The following is a 22,579-nucleotide window of genomic DNA, read 5'->3' as shown; positions in this document are numbered from 1 at the left end:
AAAGAAAACAAACAAACAAACAAACAAACAAACAAAAGAACCCATGTTACTTTTTACAAACCACATAAGCAAATGTTCTCCGAGGATTCAGGCACTCTTAGGCTTATCTCTCTTTTAATTGTGATAATAAAACAATAAAAAGGAGATTTAATTTTAACTAATGTTGGTTTGGGTGCAGCAGTAAGTAAAGATGCTGAGATAGAAAAATATTAATCCAGGCTGGTTATTTAACATCTGCCTGAGTGTGGAGACAGCACTGTCGAAGGCTCCTGCTCAAGACAATGAAACTTCTCAATTACGCTCTGGTCTATCGCCGCCTTCTCCTCGTGGTTCTCAGTGTGTTGGTTTTATTACCGCTCCCCCTCATCGTCCGCACCAAGGTAAGGAAGCCAAAAGCACAGACTGGCACATAACTTGGGCTTCCATGTCCTTTGATACTATTAATGCTCTGGTTCAAAGCTAAACCAACGGTAATACTTTGAGCTTGTCTAGGCATTGTATTCCAACTATTTTCTTCATTTTAGTGGCTAGTCTTCTTTGCTTCTCAGCGTTATTAACTGGAATAATTAAGCATAATAATCAATGAGAATTGTTCTTCACCTGTCACCTAGATGAAGGGAAAAACAAAAGAAATACAACCTTTTCAATCTGAATAGTTAACAACTTCAAGTTAACAACTTGAAGGGACCATTGTGGGTACCAATCTGGTCCCCTGGGAATAGGCAACAATATATCTCTCTATAAAGAACTGTCAGGGCTGTCCAGTCTTGTGACATTGTGACATGATGATGTTGTCACTTACAAATGTGCTGTGCTGTATTCGTAGTTATCCTGGGATACAGGAAGCCTGAGGGATGCAGGTTAGACAGCCATGGGCTTAACAATCACAGGTAGGGTCTAAAGACACCTACCCAGCTGTCAGCTCTGTAGCTCAGAGCCGGCCACAAAACTTCCCAGAAATTTAATTTCCTCCTGGAATAGAGACATAGGAAATGTGAAGCTGTTTGCCAGGTTAATCAGAAAATGTAATAACTCATCATACCATGCTTTGATCATTTTAGATTTTAGAGTACTTACTTCGGTGTGCTTATGAATATCTTTCACTTTGCTTTTGAAAACAATCAATCAATTAAATCCATAATATTAAACTCAGTAATTTTCCATGTTTTGGTGATGGAGCCCGAATGAGCAAACTCTTAGTGAGCTCCTTCTCTGTGCCAGCTACATGTGGGATTTGGCGGTAGAAGAAGAGTTGTTGGAGACAGGCTCGCGGTTTGAGATGCCACACTTAGCGTTTGCAGGCTGTGTGACCTGACCAACCTACATAACCTCCCTGTGGATCGTGTCAGGCCTCCAAGTGTCCCTTGGTGTGTTGCCTGCACAGCTGCTGCCACTCTTACACCTCCCTTCATGTGTGGTCCCTCCACTCTACTGGGAGAACCTGGCTGGGGCGTCTTTCTCATGAGTATTATTAGATCAATAAAATCAAAAATGTAATTACTGTGCATTGGCAAGTCTAGCTTCTCTCAGAAGTCTTAGCCACCGACCTGGAAACCTTTGAAGGAAATTCATATATAGTAACAGAACATTTATATTCAGCCAAGGTCCTGCCTTGTCTACCTGCAGAGGTGCCAGGAGCACTGTTCCTGATTCCCAGCTTTGGGCTATCTTCAGGCAGGAGTGATCTTCCTACGCTTGATTCCCACTAAACCGGGTAACGGAATTGATTCGCACAAACAGAGCTCTAATTTCGCTCCTCCCCTCCATATTTGCAGACCTGCTACTCCATCTACTATGCACAATAACCTCTTTACAAGCCCCCAATTCTTATGAATTTCCAGATATGTCAAAGCCTTCTCATGGGCGCATTTTCATTCATACATGGATGTTTGCCATATTTTAACAACTCTGCCTGACTCTCAGCATAGGCCCTTACTCATTGCGGAGAACACAGGAAATTAAACTAAAGTCGATTTTAGGCCATGACTACACATCATCTGTGCTACAGTTCTGACATACAAATGCATCTCACTCCAATTTCCATCCATAATATTAGGGGAATAAATATAAGCTCACTGAGAAAGAAAACAAACACATAAATAAAAGCACTAATGCACTAATGTGAGCCCATGATTCACTAACTGGAAAGTCTATTGCTGCTAAGAAATGCACTCAGTGCTTTTTTTTTTTTTTCCCAAATATGCAATGGTAAAAGTATGTTGTCTATACATCAGCCCAAGAACGCTGAGTGCAAAGTGAGGGATCCAGTATCACGTTGTACTTACATACTTATGTGTTCTGCTTTTGTTTCATTCTAATTGACACATTTGTTAAAATCCAGTTAATGAGAAAGAAAAATTTCCTAACTCCATAGCTGAACTTGAAGGCTGGACAGATAGGATAATGTTCGGGAGAGGCTTACATCAGCAAGGAAACACATCAATTAACATTTTTGTTAGTGGAGTGAGGAAACCTGCCCTTGTAAACACACCAAGAAGCTAACAGAAGAACTCAAGCAAAATGAAAGCCAAACTTGTCTTTTAAAAACACAGTGAATCTATGTGACACAGAAGCAACGAACAGGGATCATTGGCTGAGATTTTCATTCTTTCGCTGGTTCCTGATGCTTTTAGGGACTGGCCTTGCCTCCTATCCCAATTCAATCTCCAGCCAAAGACGTGTCATCAACAAAGGGATCCTCAGAGAATTTTTAGGCAGGGTTAAGAGGGAAGGGAAAAGGATATCTGTTCAGAGCACTCCTCTCTTCCAGGCATTCTGCCAAATGTTCTGCCCAAATCACAGTATTTAATCTTCTAACAAACCAACAGATGATGACTGACATGCCAGCATTCTCATTTTGCATTTGAAGGAATCGTGCTCAGAGACACTGAACACAACAAAGGCCAAGAAACTTGTTTTGACTTGGGTTTTGTCAAAACTCAGAATTCGTATGTTAACAGGTGTTTTAGACACTTCTCAGTTTTGTGTTCTTAAAGGGTTATTCCCTGTGCATTGTTAATCATTTATTAACAGCTCAGGCAGTTTTCTCCATGATAATGCTCCCAACAGCTCAAAGAGCAAAGGAGGCTTAGCCTAATCATTTCCTTAATTAGCATCTTGCTAGAGTCTTCAGGTAGAAAATGGCGTTGATTCCCGACACTGGGGAGAGAAATGAAAGAGAAAGCCATGAACTGGGGGGTGCCATGTCCTAAAGTCAGAGTTCCAGCTACATCATGTGGTCATTCTGACCTTTTCTCTTCCAGTGCTCACTATGAAGAGTGGCACTGGGCTGCTATCTCCATGCCATCTTGTTGACCGAGAAGTTGGGCCCAGGTTTTTCAGTGTTTTCATGAGAATGGTATCTTAGAAGGAAAGAGATTGTGCCTTACTCCTGAAGCTTCTGGGCATAAGGCAAATACAAGACCAGAGTTAATTTTTACTAGTTGGTTATTACTTTTGATCAGGAACTCAGATGTCCATCAAGGGAGGAATGGATACAGAAATTGTGGTATTTTTACACAATGGAATACTACTCAGCAATTAAAAACGAGGAAATCATGAAATTTGCAGGCAAATGGTGGGATCTAGAAAAGATCATTCTGAGTGAAGTATCCTAGAAGGAGAAAGACAGACATGGTATATACTCACTTATATAGACCTACAAGATATGATAAACATAATGAAATCTATACTCCTAAAGAAGATTAACAAGAAAGAGGACACGGGATAAGATGATCAATCCTCACTTAGAAAGACAAATGGGATGTGCATTGGACATATGACAGGAGTCTACTGCAGAAGGCATCTGAAAGACTCTACCAAGCAGCATTTCAAAACATATACTAAGACTCATAACCAAACATTTGGCAGAAGGGGAGTTAGTATGACATGGAAAGGATATGACCTCCACAAGGACCATATATATCTGGGCACAGGGGTCTTTTCTGAGACTGACACTCCACCAAGGACCATGTATGGATATAACCTAGAACCTTTGCTTGGATGAAGCCCGTGGTAACTCAGTAACCAATTGGTTTCCCATAGTAAGGGGAACAGGGACTATTTCTGACAGGAACTCAATGGCAGGCTCTTTGACCTCCCTACCCCCCAAGGGAGGAGCAGTCCTGCTAGGCAACAGAGGAGGACTTTGCAGCCAGTCCAGAAGATACCTGATAAAACAGGGTCAGATGAAAGGGAAGGAGGTCCTCCCCAAGCAGTGGACTTGGAAAAGGGCAGGGAGAAGATGAGGGAAGGAGGGTGGGATTGGGAGGGAATAAAAGAGCGGGATACAGCTGAGATACAGAGATAATAAAATGTAACTAATAATAGAAAAATTAAATTAAATTTAAAAAAGTAGAAAGAAAAACTAGTTAAGAGTATCTCATAATTTGATTGCTCATGTTTCCAAAGAACACTTGTCTGCGTCCATTGTCCGGCCAGCAATATTAATAACAAGTGACTATGTGCATCCGTAGCAAATCCACAGTGGTAAGAAGGTCAGTCTCGCATGGCTGTCCATATTCCTTCCATAAGTGATGTCACGCCTTCTTATAAATCTGAAGTGTCAGAAATGCTTTCAAATCCTCACCTAAACACAAAGATAAACTTTTTTTCTTCTCCAGTTAGTAGTTACTGATCAGTAACAGCTAATTCAACAGCTATTTATTTGAATTAAATAACCACAGTGAATTTTTCTCACTTCAAAGGAGAAATTCTCTAAACATTCCCATGCAGAAAACTGTTAATTCTGGCCTAGTGGTACTCCACAGTTTCATTTATATTTTCTGTTTAGCTTTGTTTGTTTATGACTATTTCTAGAAGTTTCCTAATTTTAATCTTTTCAGTGTTGCTCAGTTTTATTTTCATTTTTATTTTTTACAGTGTTTTAGCTTAGTATTACTGTCTATGAAACAAAACCAAAAAAGATTAAAAAGAAGACCAGCTAAGGACAGAGCTCAAATAGTGTAGGGCTTGTTTATCATCCATGAAATCCTGAGTTCAACACACAGCAGTGTATAAACAAAGTGTGGTGGTCCATGCCTGTAATCCCAGCACTTCAGAAATGGAGGTAGAAGGACTGGAGAGCAAGGTCATAGCCAGCCTGGACTTCACTAGACACTGTCTCTATAAAAAGTAAATAAATAAACAAGGGTAGGCTGTTAAAGAAGCCGTAGGAAAAACCTGAGCAATCATATATTATCCTGTTGGGTGTATTTCTCCCAAGCGTGCCTCACTTCCTCTATCTGATGCACTTGCTAAGAGTTAGGAAAACTCGTGATCCTCCTGCCTCTGCCTCCTTCAGCAAATCCTACCAATGTGCGCCACCACAACCGGCAAGGACCATGTATGGATATAACCTAAAACCTCTGCTCAGATGTAGCCTGTGGTAGCTCAGTAACCAATTGGTTTCCCATAGTGAGGGGAACAAGGACTATTTCTAACAGGAACTCAATGACTGGCTCTTTGGCCTCCCCACCCCCCAAGGGAGGAGCAGTCCTCTTAGGCCACAGAGGAGGACTTTGCAGCCAGTCCTGAAGATACCTGATAAAACAGGATCAGATGAATGGGGAGGAGGTCCCCCCTATCAGTGGACTTGGAAAGGGGCACAGTGGAGATGAGGGAGGGAGGGTGGGATTGGGAGGGAATGAGGGATCGGGACACGGCTGGGATACAGAGCTAATAAAATGTAATTGATAAGAAAAAAATAAAATTCAAAAAAAAAAAAAAGAGTTAGGAAAACAATCCTATGCGTCCTGAGAAACATTTACTAGTTGATTGATTGTAAAATCCTGACTGCATTTCAGTTTTCTCTTCAGTACTTCTGGCTTTTTTTTTTTTTTTTTTAGAAATATTTTACAGCAAAATAGACTACAAGGGAGAAGAGAGTGGGAGGGTCAGGATACAAGTACAAGCCTGTGTGTCCTCTCAAATGCTTTTCCCTCTATCACCCTCCTACCATTGAGTATGTTGTCTTTCCATCTAAATTTTCACCTTTCCACCCATCTTCCTCCTGTTCTCCATTCTCACTGTCATTTCCTTGAAATGACAATCTTCATTTCTGTTTTTCATACATCATCTCTTCATATCCCTTTTCCAGAAAAAAAAAACAAAAAACAAAAAAGAAAAAAGAAAACCTCAAGAGTACTGATTTCAAAATACCAGCTTGATCCAGTTATGATCACCATTCAAACATCTTTTACACTGATGGAAAATTTCAACTTTGACATTTGTTCTAATAAGCGCCCATATCTATCTTTCGCTCTAACTAGGTATAGTCAACTGCTAGAGTACCACTAAATACTCCTGAGACCCTCTCTGTGCCCATGCTGTAGTCTCTTCCTGGAATGCCCTCCCCCTTTTTCCTGCCCTCCTTGAAAACCGAGGTGAAAACTGACAGACTCATTATGGCTGTTCTCGTTTCATCGTAGCTAGGTTGGCCCCATTGTAGTGTGTATCCCGTGTGGTGGTTATCTCTGCCTTCCTCCACAGACTACAAATGCCTTAAGAGATTCATGCACATTGTTAACCTGTACCCTCCAGCCTCAGATACAGGGCTTGTCAAACAGATAGCAGATGGCTATGTTCAGTGAGCAAATAGATTTTTCTCATATGGCAGGATAATATGAAATTCCATGAGCTATAAGGTGAAAGAATTTTATTGGACGAGAGGGCTTCTATTATAGAGAAAGGAGTAGCGAAGAGACAGAGCAAGAGCATAGGGAGAGCAGGAAGGTGCCTGACCCGGAAACTCCATTTCCCTTCTGGGATAGGATTTTGTACCTTGCTTGGTAAACATGACAAACGTGACCACTCATAACCACAAGCCTCACAGTAATTATTAGAAACAGTCAATATCTTCATTCTGCAGTTGAACAAACTTGGGTAAAAAAAGATTAAAACACAGACTGCTTGACTTCCAAACTCAAAGAGGACAGTGCTCTTTTGTATTTATTTTTAATTTTTAAGTTAGCATACAAGGTATTAGAAATTCCCAGCACCAAAAAGAAAACAAACAAACAAACAAAAAAAAAAACAGGGCTATTTGGTATTGTGTTTTTTTTTTTGTTTGTTTGTTTTTTTGGTTTTTTTTTTTTTGTTTTTTTTCATTTTTAAATTAGCTTACAAGTCATGAGAAACACTATGGCATTTTTTTTCTACTAAAACACACGTTGTTAGGAAATGCCATGCCATTATTTAGAATATTGTTTCTATCACATCTCCAAAAGGTATTCTCACTTTAACTTAGGCCATTGTCTCCACATTTAAAATCACACAAGTGCTCACTGAGATGCAGATTCTCCAGGCTTGTAACTGTTGCATCAGGACCCTGACTCATGATGGACTCATGAAGGTGTCAACTACAGGTCGGTTGCTTTAGTGGATCTTGGCCATGGTTTAGACTCCCCTGTCTCCCATTACTTACATAATTCTGATACGTTTTTAAAAGATTTTGACATACTACCTTTTGACATGAGGCCCATTTTCTCATCTATAAAGACGAAGAAGACTATTTCTAACAGGATCTCAAGGGCAGGCTCTTTGACTCCCCCCCCCCCAGGGGAGTAGCAGTCCTGTTAGGCCACAGAGGAGGACTTGCAGACAGCCCTGAAGATACTTGATAAAACAGGGTCAAATGAAAGGGGAGGAGGTCCTCCCCTATCAGTGGACTTGGAAAGGGGCAGGGAGGAGACCAGGGAGGGAGTGTGGGGTTAGGGAGAGAATGAGGGAGCGGGATACAGCTGGGACACAGAGTTAACAAAATTTAACTAATAAGAAAAATAAAATTAAACATAATAATAATAATAAAATATAAAAAAAAAGTTTTAAATATTGCCCATAGCTCAGCTGCTCTAGATATACCTGAGATTCTTCTATAAAATCCCAGCTACTGGGCATGTTTAGCAAAATCCTCAGGTAACTGTGATGTTAATTCATGGATCACACCCTAATGCATAGAATATAGAATTATGGTTATTTCCAATTCAATGGTGGTGGGGAGGTTGTTGGTGAGATAAAAGCTATGCCTCTAGGATGCTAGCTAGGTATTGATGTTGAGTGAAAGGTGGCGTTTAAATTATCCCTGAGACATGGCATAATAGAGCCACCAATTGGCTCTCTCCATTGTCCATTTAGTAGTCTAAAATCTAACCAGAGATGCGAACTATTTTTCCTTGAGTCCACATTTGCATTCCATACTTTCCATCTTCAAAGAGAGGACTCTTTTAAAGGAAAGAACGCTTGCGAGTAACGTGGGTTGAGCCTTGATCAGTAGCCACGACAGTGGGGCAGGTGTAGTTCCTTCAGGTTCTGCCAGTCAGGAATGCTTTCCTTAACAGCACACATTCTTACAGTACATACTGGTTTTCTCCTTTCTCATTTGCTTTGTGTTCCCTTCAGAAAATAAGTTGTCATGAGTGAGGCTTGTGGTTGGGCTGTTTACTTCAAGTTCTGATGTGACGAGAGAAACACTCTCTTGCCCACATTAAGGACCACACCCAGTAACAGGCAGTGTGCCGTTAAAAAGAGGAGAAATGAAACAAACAAACAAACAACATCTCTATTTATATTTATATAAATATAAAACAATTTATATTCCAGTTCCATCTGGAACTGTCATTTAAAAGAGAACCAGGGCGATTCTTAAACACATCAGCCACATTTCTCAAGGTAATATGATAGAAGTTTGTGAAAGGGAAACAAATACCCAAACTGCCTTGTCATAACTGCATTAGCTGAGTAAGTCAAGATGGGACTAAATGCTCTTAAATCGGGACAGGGGCGAAGGAGAATGTCAGCTGTGAGGACTTCACCTCTGCACATAAACATTTTAGCTAGAATCCTCTAGGTTAGAGAGATGAGGACTCTGGGCAAAAAATGGCAAGACATTGTCTCAGCTTGGGGAGTGAGTGTTAAATGTCTTGGAAGCCACGGGGTCAATCAGAAGAACAAATCAAGGCATAGAGAGGTTTCTTGGAGTGTGTAGCTTTGATTTAGGTTTCTTAAGTATCTGGAAAGTCTCACTGACATATCAATAGCAAGAGGTGAACTGAAGGAACAAAATCCTTCCAGAATATCAAAATGTAGAACACGGTATTATCTAAAATTATGACCCCAACAGCTGATGAGCAGGCTGTGCAGATCTCAAGAGCCCTGGATGCTAACTGTAGCAGATTGGATATTTCCTTTACCATGGTTATTTTGGCCTTCAAAAGTTTTCTTTTTTTGACATAAAAAAACATCTGTAATGGCCACCACAATTGTCCTACCATGATTCTATTGAAGGGAAGTGGAAGAGTAAAGGCCAGGAAGACTGGACTACACATGTATAGGGGAATTAAAAAGAGGGTGGAGTGACTCTGGATTGGCTAAGTGGGAATTGCTAGAAATGGAGCATCATGGTCATTCAGGAAGGTCAGATGAGAGGATGCTCAGGAAGCCAGAGTAGAGGCACCAGTCATAACTGGAGTATCTTGTAGGCCAGGGCATCATATTCTAGTGCTAGTAAGAAAGAAGTGGGTGACAGCCTCAGGACAGTTTGCTGGGGCTGAACCATGTAACTATCAAGGAGAGCAAAGTAGGTTCATTATCCATCCGGGAAGCTTGAGAGGCTCAACTGTGGATCCCAAGCAGGCACCAGTGGTGATGGAAGATTGGTTAACAGGCAATAAGCAAGTGTTGGTGTTGGGACATGGGTTGAGTGTGACCTTCTGGGGCTCAGAGGTTGGAAGCTTAGCCCCAATGTGATGACATTAAGATGTAATGACACTTTGGGGGAGACTAGAAGTTGGCAATTACAAGGGTAGAGCCTTCTGAAGGGACTATTGATAGTTTCTGTGAAGTCCCTATTAGTTCCCATGAGAGTGAGTAGTAGAAAAAGAGCAAGGCTAGGCCCTCCCTAGTCTCTGCTTTCTTATTCGGCCATAGTATCTACCTTTACATGTTACTTTTTTTTTCTATTGTGATACCAACCATAACAAGATGCTCACAAGAGCCAAAACACAGCCACCCACTCTTGGGCATTTCCGTTCTAATAATGGAAAACAAAACACACAGGCTGTAGGCCAGTGGGAGGAGTACAAGAAGGCCTAGCATGGAACTGTGATTCTAATTTTTATTTTTCAAGTAAAGCTCAAGTCTATTAAGGCAAGTTTGATAAAAATAAAGTGATTTACCATATACACCAGAAACCTTATTGAAAAACCATAGAAATTAAAAGAATGATAATATTTTAAGAAATAATTTGGAGACAAATCAATAGGGAAAGGGGTTAGGATTGTTTTGCATTGTTTTATCAACAATAATACTGTACAGATTATACAAATAATAAATATAGTATAATATGAAAAATTAGTATAACAATATTTTTAGAAAATGGAAATTGCTAATAAAATTTAAATGGGCTCTTCCACCAAGAAATTTTGCTACTTGTTTTCTGTTCTAGGATTGAAAATCTTTTTTCCTATAACCATATGGAGCTGAGTTACAAAGATGTTTGCAGCCATGTAGTATTGGAAAATTAAGGAGCATTAGAAAGCTGTACACACAAATGCTAATATGTTCTTTAACAAGGAAAATTTGAACCACTTAAAATGAAGTGAAGAGTAGTTATACATATATTACATAAATGAACCTGTGATATGAAGTACTGAGTGAAAAATTCACAAAATGACATATAAGGAAAACATTACTTAATTTTAAAAGTGGGGAGATGGCTCAGTGGCTGTAATATTTACTGCACAAGCATGTGTACCTGACTTTAGGTCCCTGGCACTCATGTAAAAGCGCGGGAGGGCATGTATTTGTAACCCCTTTGCTGGGAGGTGTCGACAGGAGGATGCCAGGGATCACTGGCCAGTCAGGCTAGCCCAAATGTTGAGCTCTGGGTTCACTAAGAGCCTCGCAAAAAAAGAGGGAAGAGAAGTGGTTGAGAAAGACATTCAGTTTGACTTCCACACATGCCTGCACAGGCAAATGCACTCATACACAAATGCAGACACCACACACACACACACACACACACACACACACAAGAAAAAAACATGGTTATTAAAATGTTAATGGCCTCTATATAGCAAACAACAATAACAACAGCAAGAAACAGACAGGTGGAAAGAGACAAACCATATGCTAGACAGAGGCAGATATGGGGGTGAGTACAGGAAAGAACATGAGGGAGTGACTCCGGCTAGTTTTCACAGAAACATCTTATGTCATTTAAAAAATAAAGTAAATGTGGCCAAATATCCATATTTGTTCAATATAATAAAGTAAACTATGTCTGTTTATAATTTTTCTAACTGTCCTAAATATTTTAGAATTTCGAAGGCTCCTTTAAAAACAGACTGCATTCCCACAATAGAGGAGTGTTCCCCTTTCTCCACATCCTCTCCAGCATGCATTGTCACTTGAGTTTTTGATCTTAGGATACAAAAATTGTGGTACATTTACACAATGGGATACTACTTAGCAATTAAAAACAAAATCATGAAATTTGCAGGGAAATGGTAGGAACTAGAAAAGATCATCCTGAGTGAGGTATCCCAGAAGCAAAAAGACACACATGGTATATACTCACTTATAAGTGGATATTAAATATATAATATAGGATAATGATACTAAGATCTGTACACCTAAAGAAGCTAATCAAGAAGGAGGACCCTGGGTAAGATGCTTAATCCTCATTCAGAAAGGCAAAGGGGATGGACATCAGAAAAAGGAGAAAACAGGGAACAGGACAGGAGCCTACCACAGAGGGCCTCTGAAAGACTACCTGGCAGGGTACCAAAGCAGATGCTGAGACTCATAGCCAAACTTTGGGCAGAGTACAGGGAATATTATTGAGGAAGGGGGAGACGAAAAGACCTGAAGAGGACAGGAGCTCCACAAGGAGAACAGCAGAACCAAAAAATCTAGGCACAGGGGTCTTTTCTGAGACTGATACTCCAACCAAGGATCATTCATAGAGATAACCTAGAACCCCCGCACAGATGTAGCCCATGGTAGCTCAGTGTCCAAGTGGGTTCCTAGTAAGGGGAACAGGGACTGTTTCTGACAAGAACTCAGTGGTTGGCTCTTTGTTCTTCTTCCCCTGATGGGGGAGCAGCCTTACCAGGCCACAGAGGAAGACAATGCAGCCAGTCCTGATGTGAGCTGATGGACTAGGGTCATATGGAAGGGGAGGAGGCTCTCCCCTATCAGTGGACTGGGGGAGGGGTATGGGAAGAGAAGAGGGAGGGAGGGTAGGATTGGGAGGAGATGAGAGAGGGGGCTACAGCTGGGATACAAAGTGAATAAACTGTAATTAATAAAAAAATTAAGAAATTAAAAAATAAAACAGACTGCTCCAAAGCTTTAACATCTTGGTGTTTTTAATATAAAGGGAACACTGTCTTCACATAACATTTCCATCACCTTTGGTGTGAGAAAACCTTCCTGCAGCAGAGAAAGACACTCGAGAGTGGGTCAGGAAGTCAGGTGCTCACAGACAGGTGTCTTAGATTAAGCGACAGTGCATCTTTTTCACTTTGATAATGGAATGGCTGATGATCATGTAAGAAACAGCCTCCTCTACCTGAACAAGTGTCTTGTTTCCTGAAACAAATGATTTACATTTTTAGGATAAAGTAGGGCATTGAGAGACTTTTGGCATGTCTCAGTGGCATTTTTAGTCCAGAGGAAGTTAATGAGTATTTTCTGTCTTCCTTTTTCTTCCTCCCCCTTCCTCTTTACACTCCTTCTCCACCTTCATTTTGATCACTTCACATATGGCATTTTGAAAAGGCATCATGGATTTTTAAAAAAAACATTTTGTAAAGTCTCTGACAGTCATAATTCCAAATAGGTCTTTCCTTTCTATATTTTTTGTCATGATATTTAAACAAGATAAAAATAGATATCACTCTAGTTTTGTTAGGACCAATTAATGAATGATGAGGCACACAGCAGATTTTATATGAAAGAGGTTTATTAGATGGAGATGAAAAGAGAGAGAAAAGGAGAGAGGGAGACATGATAGGGGGAAAAGAGTTGAGTGCCTCAATAGAGAAAGGGAAAAGGGCAAAAGCCATGAGAGCAAGAGGGCAAGAGAGAGACAAAGTGGGCAGGTTGATTCTTTTAAGTAGCAAGGTAACCATACCTGCTTGCTGGGGACACATGATGCCATCGTAGGTTGCTAGGCAACCCAGAAGCAGGCTGCTAATAAGCTAACATTCCTCCCTTTTTCTACAATTAAAAAATGAGGAACTTGGGCTGCTTCTCATGTAAGACAAGTTAAGTATATAAATTTAGGTTTATTGGAAGCAGCTCTTCGTTGCCATGCAAGGGGTTAAGAGAGAAAAGAAATAACAGCAACAAAATGGCCGTATTATACAGTCAAGTGGAGGAGGTAAAGCCCCTGACCTGGGAAGTTCAGGGTTCATGGTTGCTAGTAGAGAGTTGCCAGGCACACAAGGCAGCAAGTAGGGTCTGAGGAATGCTGGGAGAACCTGGAGCTGCCTGTCCTGGTCCTGAAGCACACCAGGTTTCTCTCTCCATTCACAAATTTATAACACTAGGAGTTTTCCTAACTTTGGAACAAATTTTAGATTAAAATACATGCTTGCCTTGATTGCAGGTTATTATAACATCACAAGCATTGCAAACTTTTACCAGGCTTTGGAGGATGAGCTTGAGATGGGGAAAAAACATTCCCTCCCTCTGCCTTGACAAGGGTAACTCTGTTTCTTCCTTCTAGACTTTTAGTTTCCTTCAGGCATGGGAAATTTCTACAAATTATGACAAGTTAAATTACAGAGACAACAGAAATATGGTGAATTACTCATATGCAAAAATTTATGTTCAAACATCATTTTGGGAAACTCCATTAACAAGACATAATTTTGAACTGCACTTTGCATGATTTTAGATATTTCAGACATTCAAAATAGTTTACAAATCCAGGGATTTCACCTGTAAGAAGGAGTTTCCCTGTAAGAAAGATTCTGGACCAAGAGGTGAGTATGAGAAGAAACGACTGAGTGATAGTATATCCCATAGCTTTTTGATCTTTAACCTAAAGAGAAATTACTTGGCGCCTTGTAAATGATGGTCTTGTTTCAGTATGTTTAGAAACAGACCTGGCATCCTACATGTAAGTTCCCAGATGATCCCAGTGTTGCTGGTTTATGGACTACACGGCATATGTGTTGAGAAAGTCAGTGAGCATGTGTGATAATTCAGAGGATGGAGAAACAAGTAGGAAAGTGAGAAGAAGCAGGGAATGGCTTGCTGCTGGACATTCCACTCAAATGCTCACTGAAGCCAGGAAGAGATGAGGACGGGGAGGGTGTATGGAGTGCAATGTGGAACCAGAAGGCACCTGTCACCCTAAAGTATAAGTTTCCTAAGAATCTGAAGAATTGTTGCCCTGTACAAAATAATACTGATGTCACCCAGTCTCTCACTTGCTAAGATGAAGACTTAAATTCTACTGTATTTTAATATAAAACCTATGGATTTATAAATCCTGGGTTAAATTTGTACATATACACAAATTTATACATATATAGAAAAACACAAGCATTGTCAGCAAAGTCTAACAAGCATACAGAATTTGCTTGTTAGACTTTCAAGGACTTCAAAATCTTAACTAAGGTAAAAGCCCAGAATTTGAGCAGAAGTGGGTATGAAGAAGCCTTTCAAGAGACCCTGAGGCTTACTGGTAGACAACTTGGCTAAAAGTTGTGAATTAGAGTTTCATGGAAAGTGAGAAGGAAGGGTCATAACCAAATGTCAAGATGGTGTAAAAAGAAGACTTGTTTATCTTGAGGCAGTTTTGTTATATAGCTTTTGCTAGGCTTGTACATGCTACGTAGACCAGGTTAGTTTCAATCTCCTGACATCCCTCCTCCTCCTTCCTCAGTCTCCCAAATGCTGGGTATATGCCACCATATCTGGCTCAAGAATTGTCTTTAAAAACAGAATTGGTGTCAGAAAATATTGTGGCAAGTCTTATTGTAGAGTATAGGTAATTAAACATAAGATGAAATGCTGAATTATCAAAAATATAAAAACAAAAATAAAGCAAAAGAAAGGTGCTGCCTTAGTGAGGTAACAGCTGTGTTAGCTACAACATGACAATCTTCCAGGAAAGACAATCATCCAGCAAGCGAAATTTTGCTTGTTGTTCTGTCGCCAAAGCTTCATCATCATAGTAGTTAGGGCTAAAATTTCAAGCCTATGGCAGAAGTTAGAGATGGAGTCCAGAACTCATCAGCCTCTTTGGCGCCAACATGTTATCAGGCTGGACTTTAATCTAGCTTTAAGGACGAGAAGGAAGAAGTCAAGCTTCATCCTCAGAAAAATTATCTGGTCTTGGAACAAGCGTGACTCTTATGGACTCGGGTGGAGGGAGAGGGGCAGATTTGAGGCTTAGTGTGAGAACAATAAACAGTCTCAGGAGACTGGCTGGTCAGAATGAAGGAGCGTGATAGTCAAGGAGCGCATGTTGTTTGCAAAGCCTCCAAATATGGCAGAAAACATAAAGTTGTAAGGAAAAGTTTGGGGCCGTCTATGGGTTACCATTAAAAGACATAGCCTTCCCTCTACACTGGCATTTTAAATTAAACTAGTGCCAGCCGTTTCTCTCCGGAGCTGTTTAGAAGGCTTCAGTCAAAGTGTTGCTTTATTTTGCCTCTTTGTTGTTTGTCAAGACTACAGAGGCAGACTCTGTAAAAACTGTCAACATCAAAACACCTTTATTCTTTTCACTTTAAAAATATAACACAATGAAGATATGGCAGAGTCTGGGCTTATTAAGAATCTCTCAGATTCACTGAGAGAGCAAGGGTGCTGGGGAGCGAATGCCCAGCCCAGGAGATTCAGCCTGATGCCAGTGAATCATAGACAGAAAAGCTGGATATGGTACAGCCTAAAGAAAAGACTTCATCAAAACCCCAGCCGCAGTCTCCGTAAATTTCCAAACACTACCCAGAGTTCTCAGACAGCAAACATCAAGAGAACAAGAAGCAGCAACGCAGTGAATGACAACACTTACTGATTTTTAAACACATTGCAGGTGATTTTGTACCAAATTATACAAGTCAGGGATGCTTATACATTTAACCACTTCCTTTCAGTGCTCTAAAACAGTAGAAACCTACAGTTTTAGACTAAGTGAATCAACAGATTTCATTAAGATTAAGATTCCTCTGTCATGAACTCGATTGCCTGTTCTTTGATTACTTGCCCCTGGCAATGCAGCCTTGCCAGGCCACAGAGGAAGGGGATCCAGGCAGTCCTGATGAGCCTTGATAAGCTATGGGCAGATGACAGAGGAATAGAACTCCTCCTTTCAGTGGACTAGGGGAAGGAGATGGGGGAAGAGGAAGAAAGGGTAGGACTGGGAGGAGTTGAGGGAGGGGGCTTCATTTGGGATATATAATGAACAAATTGTGAAAAAAAATTAAAATTAAAAAAAAAGTTCCCTTTGAACCTCCCTGTGTTGTCCACAGTAGCTGGGCTGCCATCCTCAACAAAGCAGGGTGGACACCAGCACCCCCCAGTTGATGTGCTTAGAAGCTGAATTCAGGCCCTTCTGAGCTCGCTCTAAGATACACTACAGGAAATCTTTTCCTCTACGTTGATTTCCTACTTTTGGTTAGAAAATACGGATGCAGGTCCCACCCAAACAGGCACAGTTGAAGGAGAAAAGGAACACAATTCAGAGAGAGAGAGGCCCACCGTGAAGAAACGTCTACGGCCTGCCTATTTCTGCATTGCAGCAACACTCAGAGAGCATTTGAGACGTCAAACGAGAGCAAAGACACATAGCTATGTATGCTAATTTGAGCACAGAAAATTGGCTCTAAGAAAATATGAAAGGAAATAGGGGAACCTTTCCAGGTTTTCGTTTTCATGTTTGTTAACTTTCGTTCCAAAACCCCTAAAAACAAACAATCATAAAACTATTTGATGGCAACGTACTGTAGAAAACTTTACAACTTCCGCACGCTCAGCTCCATCCAGCGAAAGCGGGCATGGTTTGTGAAGTGATTCCCGAGGCTCACTTTTTAACCTTTGCCCTGGTTCTTTGCAGGAAGCAGAATGCGCCTACGTCCTCTTTGTTGTTGCCCTTTTGTGGATCACAGAAGCCTTGCCCCTGTCAATTACAGCTCTACTGCCTGGCTTAATGTTCCCCGTGTTTGGGATCATGCCTTCCACGCATGTAAGTCTTTCAAATGCTGTTTAAACTCGATTACTTACTTTATGTGGTGACATCACTTGAAAAAATTTGCCTTTCAAGAGGGTCGTGATCTTGAGATATGGCTTCTTTGTAAGTGTTCCAAACTTTCAAGTACTCCTTTCCTGAGATTTTCTGTGTTTATCTACCTTTTGAACAAACAGGTCACAGCTTCTTGAGTCATGAGAGTCTACAGAGGAAATGTGTCCATCTTCTCTTGCTGATATTTCTAGCTGGTGCCTTTCTCCCAACAAAAGGGGACATTCATTCACACCCTGAGTAATCTTGTACTGTTCCTCAGAATTTGAACTCACAGTGGGGAAAAAAAAAAAAAAGGAAACACTTTGTGCTTTTAATAAAGATAAAGTCTCCCTGTTTTTTTTTTTTTTTCTAGAAACCTGGTATTTCAAAAGATAAAGCGAAATTAACTTTCATGTGCATTTTTATTTTGTTCTTGCTGAGAGAAGTTTATTCATGCTGAGAGCTATTTTTTACCTTTACACAGTCTAAGGGTGCCCATCTAAAGAAAATAGATCTAGTTTTCCCATACATACACGAAACACCCTGAAACCAGAACACTTATCTCCATTCAGTCTCCGGGGAAATAAGTGCCTGAGCAGGAACGTTCTTAGGAAAGCCTTCAAGTTCAAGCTGACAATGCAGTCTCCTTTCCGCCCGTCTCCTGCTGCTGTCTGGACACTCACACCTCTTTCACGTGGATGGAGATTTTCTTTTCCAACTGGTCCTGGTTAAGTTCTTCCTATGAGAGGAACTGTTCCTACTTCCTTTGCACATAGTTCTTCCCCGCTTGGGAGCCGACATTATTTCATACTCAAGATCCTGTCTGTTCCTCTTTTCATACCATGCCGCCGCTACCATCCTCCTAACTTTGCTTCTGTTCTTTCTTTTCCTTTTTTTTTATGTTTAACTTATTTTTTAAATTCACTTTCCATCCCGATCATATTCACCTCCTAGTCGCACACTCCTGACCTCTTCCCTCTACCCTTACTCCCCTGCTCCTTAGAAAAGCCCCTCCCCTCCCAACCAATCCCAACACATCAAGTCACATCAAGACCAAGCGCACCCTCTTCCAGGGAGGCCTGGCAAGACAGCCCGCCAGAGGGAACTGATTGAAAAGCAGGAAACAGTCCATGTCAGAGATAACCCCTGCTTCCCTCACTGTGCAACCCTCATGAAGCCTCAGCTGCCCATTAGCTACTTCTGTGTAGGGGGGCCTAGGTCCACTCCACAGTGGTCCTTGGTTGGTGATTCAGTCCCCGTAAGCCCACCCTGGGCCCAGGTTATTTGACTCTGTCTTCTGGTGGAGTTCTTGTCCACTTCCGGTCCTTCTAGTCTCCCCTCCCCCCTCCCCCAAGGCTCTCCACGCTTCAGGCTAACGTTTGGCTGTGTCGCAGCATCTATTTTGATCTGGTGCTGGGTGGAGCCTCTCAAAGGACAGCTTCTGTTCTTTGTAGTTAGGATTATTTTGTAGGAGAGCATGGCAAGGGAGAGGCTCAATTCCTCTAATCTCTATGCTGAGGTTCAGCTTCTGAGGGATCTGAAACCCCAAGTCTAAGTTTCTTAGGTGGTCTAACGTGGGGAACACCAAGCAGAGACAGCAGAGATATTGTCGGAGCTAACAATGCTTGTACCGCTGTGGATGGCAGTTACCTGTCCAGGAAACCTTCGTTTCCAAAGGTGACAACATCACCATCCCTTGGGTCTAAGAGGTGGAAAAGACTTCTTAAGAGGCAACTCTCACCTAGGGCAGGTATCGTCTCCATCTTCTGTCCTACAAACGACATCCTTTCATATCTTTTTGGTTGCAGGTCTTCAATAACACCCAAGGGGGTTAATTTTTACTTTTAAGAAGTTCATTTAGACCAAGTCTGATGTTCAATTACATTTGGTCCATGCAACTTTTACTTCACATCTGTTCGGCAAATACACATCAAAAATGCACATAACATTTCTTGAATTTTAATATTAATGGAATCCCTACTTCCAGACTTTATGATGTCTAGATCTTAACTACTCTCTTCAAACTTATCACATCTATCGCTGCCACTGTCCCATCTTCTTTTCTTATTCCAGAACTAACTGCAGTTTGTCAACAGAACTTACAGTTAAGCCAAGTAATGAATTAGCTATGTTTCCTGTTGGCGTGATAAAATATCCCAGCAAGGGTAAATTCAGGGAGGAATGGTTTACTTAGGCGCACAGTTTGGGTTTATATTCTGGGGCGATGTTAGCGGCAAGAATTTGAGGCAGCTGGTTACATTGTATCTGCAGGCAGGAAGCAAAGAGCAACAAACGTTCAGCTCAAATCCTCATTTCTTTCAGCCCAGGATGAATGGCTTTGCTCGCACTGAGCAAGTCTTTCCATCTTAACACAATCTAGATATTCCCATTCAGGTGTGCCTAGAGGCTAACTTAATGTAGAAAAAATTTTTTTTAAATTGGCGTCTCCTCAGGCTTGCATCCCAGATGATTCTAGATCCCCTCAAGTTGCTCAGTGTAAATGTAAAATCTGCTACAAAGTAAGTATAAAGTAAGTGCTAGTTAATGTAACTAGTAGATTGACAAAACCAGACTATTTTAAAAATATCTGGAGTGCTGCAAAAGCAAATACTTGCCCCATATATGTTCTAGTCTGATACTTCATTCTGTCCACCTACTAAGCAGAAATGGAGCTTACAGGAAGTCGAAGCACTGGGGACTTTTAGGGGTGATGTCTGTTCCTCCCTTGTGATCCCTTTTCCACAAAGGATAGATAATTAACCTTTAACCACACTAACTATCTGACCAAAGCTAGTATGGACAGAGCTACAGATTTAGTCAGAAAGATATGAGTTATATAGTTGATATTCATATAATCTGTAAGTGAAACGTGACACCACGTACGTGAAGGATTTAAACTCAAATAAAATGTTAAACAATGTCCAAATGATGATACAATACCCACGAGTTTTCATAACAGTTCGAGAGTGTTACCCTACATTATATCCCATGTCAGCAGTTTGGAATGTCAAATCTATCATTGAGTAGGTAAGTATCTTCGTAGAAGTAGGGAGCCCTAAGCATGTCTTTCTTTGGCTTCCATTTTTATGATCTTGTTTACATACTATAAAGCCAATGCTGAATATCAAACCTTGCTATACATTACTGTAATTGAAAAATACCAACAACTATCGAATTTTTATGGTGTTAAGTTAAATCTAAACTGCTAATTAGTTGAGTGTAATCAATTTGATCATCTATAACAGATATTAGTATTACTATGATTGAAAATACATTTATATACAAAATATTTACATTTTTATACAAAATATATGAGAAAACAATCCATGCACATATAGATGTTCTGTTACATATTTACTCAGTCATCAAATAAATATTTATGTGGTTGCACCTGCCAGACATTGGAAAAAAATTATAAATAAAACTTGGGGAAATTTTTATGAAAAAATAGTCAAATTTTCCTATTTATTTTAGGAGAATGGAGAAAGTGAACAATATAACTGATAAATAGATGTGTTGAATAGTTTGTTTAAAACATAGTTAGTAGGGCTTGGAGAGATGGCTCAGTGTTTAATGTACTTGCTGTGCAAACAGCAGGATATGAGTTTAGATTCCCAGCACCCACACAAAAAGCCAGGTGTGGCAGCATGAGCCTGTTATGTCAGCTCCCGAGAGGCAGGACACAGGGTGTGCATGGCGGGAAGCCTGTCTACACAACGGCTGAGCCACAGATTCAGTGGGAGAACTGGTCTCAGGAAATAAGATGGAGAGGGCTAGAGAAAGATCCGGAGGTCCGCTTCTTGCCTCCACATACGCGTGCTCAGGCATAGGCATCTGCACACACGTACGCACAGCTGCCTACATCATGTACCCCCCTCCCCCGCATAAAATACATCTAACTGATGGTGTGGGAAAATGCATATAGTTAATGAAAATCCATAGGGATAACAATTTAGATAGGGTTGCCTACTCTAACAAAAGTTCATTATCAGGGAAAAACAACCTATTTACAGGAATAAAGAGTTACTGGAGATGAGGAAGTTGGCTATTTAAGTACTGGGGAATGCCCATTTCTTAAGGGAGAAACACCCAGTACAAAGTCCTCAATCAATACCTACAGTATGACTACAGCCAGAGGAGTATTGGGAAATGAACTGAAGATGGTGGCAGGGAGGGCTGTGATAAGGTTTGGGCTCACCAGGGCCAAAGAAGTTCATGGTAAGCATCTACCTACTGAGAAAGTAGAAACTTAACGAGAATCTTGAGCGGAAAAGTACCATGCTTAGTCAGACTTTGATTTTCAAAGAATAGTTTGAGTTACTGTATTGAGAAACTAAGCAGAAAGGAGACAGGCAAGCTGCTGCCATCTAGGTGGAGACCGTTCAGAACAGGATTTGACACATATATTGACTATCTGACTAATGAAGTGAGAAAGAAACAACCAACTAACTTCCTTTACTTAATAGATACGGCATACAAGTGAAAGAAGAGATTTGCGGATACCTCCTAGGTTTTGGGCCTGTCAAATACGGAATGGAGTTGCATGTCATGAAAATGGGATCATTAGAAGCAGGTTGGCTGTGGAGAAGGGCTTAAGCATGGGGTTCAGTGCTGGATGTGAACATCAGCAATGCTTGTTGGGTATCTAGGTGAAGATGTTGAGTGTGGATTTTGAGGATAAAGTATGATTCTGGGCATCACTTAGCAGAAGTTTCGAGTTCACGAGAGATGGGCTCCTCAGGAATTATTAGATCAGACAGTCATCAACATACAGATTTTTAAAAGTTTATTACTTTAGATCATTTACGAAAGTAAGTGAAGACGTAAAATTGAAACGGAGGCTAGGGCATGACTCAGTGGTTAAGAGTAGTAGCTGGTCTTCCTGAAGACCCAGGGTCAAATCCCAACACCCACAGGGTAGCTCGCGGCTGCCTGTGCCTCCAGTTCCACGGCTTCTGACCTCCTCACACAGACATACATGCAGGCAAAACACCAATGAACATAAGGAATAAAAACTTTTAAAAAAAGGGAAAAGAAAGCAAATTAGAGTGTTGGGAACTACAAGCCCTACAGATTGTTTCATTTGGATTCTAGGGTTTGACACTTTTGGTTTTTGTTTGTTTGTTGCATTACTTGAGAAAGGCTTTTCTTATTCATCTTAGAATGACCTTGAATTCACGAGGTAGCTTAGGCTGGCCTAAAAATTGCCTTCAGAGTTCTTAGCTTATAGGTTTAAATTAAAGCAAAAAAAAAAAAAAAAAAAAAAAAAAAGAAAGAAAGAAAGAAAAAAAGAAAAAGAAAAAAAAACAACAAGAAACAAACAAACAACAACAACAACAA

The 22,579-nt window shown here is 40.7% G+C and overlaps 1 protein-coding gene across 1 annotated transcript in view; it reads left to right on the top strand.

Moving 5' to 3' along the window:
* The first annotated feature begins 216 nt into the window (after nucleotides 1-216).
* Nucleotides 217-22,579, top strand: part of Slc13a1 (solute carrier family 13 member 1) — a 78,179-nt gene continuing 55,816 nt past the window's right edge. The window contains exons 1-2 of the mRNA XM_055608136.1: nucleotides 217-380; nucleotides 17,075-17,203. Of these exons, the coding sequence (XP_055464111.1) occupies nucleotides 282-380; nucleotides 17,075-17,203 (228 nt within the window). The 5' untranslated portion in view covers nucleotides 217-281. The remainder of the gene's footprint in view (nucleotides 381-17,074; nucleotides 17,204-22,579) is intronic.

Source organism: Psammomys obesus, unplaced genomic scaffold, assembly GCF_907164565.1.
Source record: "Psammomys obesus unplaced genomic scaffold, mPsaObe1.curated_primary_1811, whole genome shotgun sequence".
Lineage (NCBI taxonomy): Eukaryota > Metazoa > Chordata > Mammalia > Rodentia > Muridae > Psammomys > Psammomys obesus.
The sequence above is the reverse complement of the archived record's forward strand: the minus strand, read 5'-3'. Positions and strand labels throughout refer to the sequence as shown.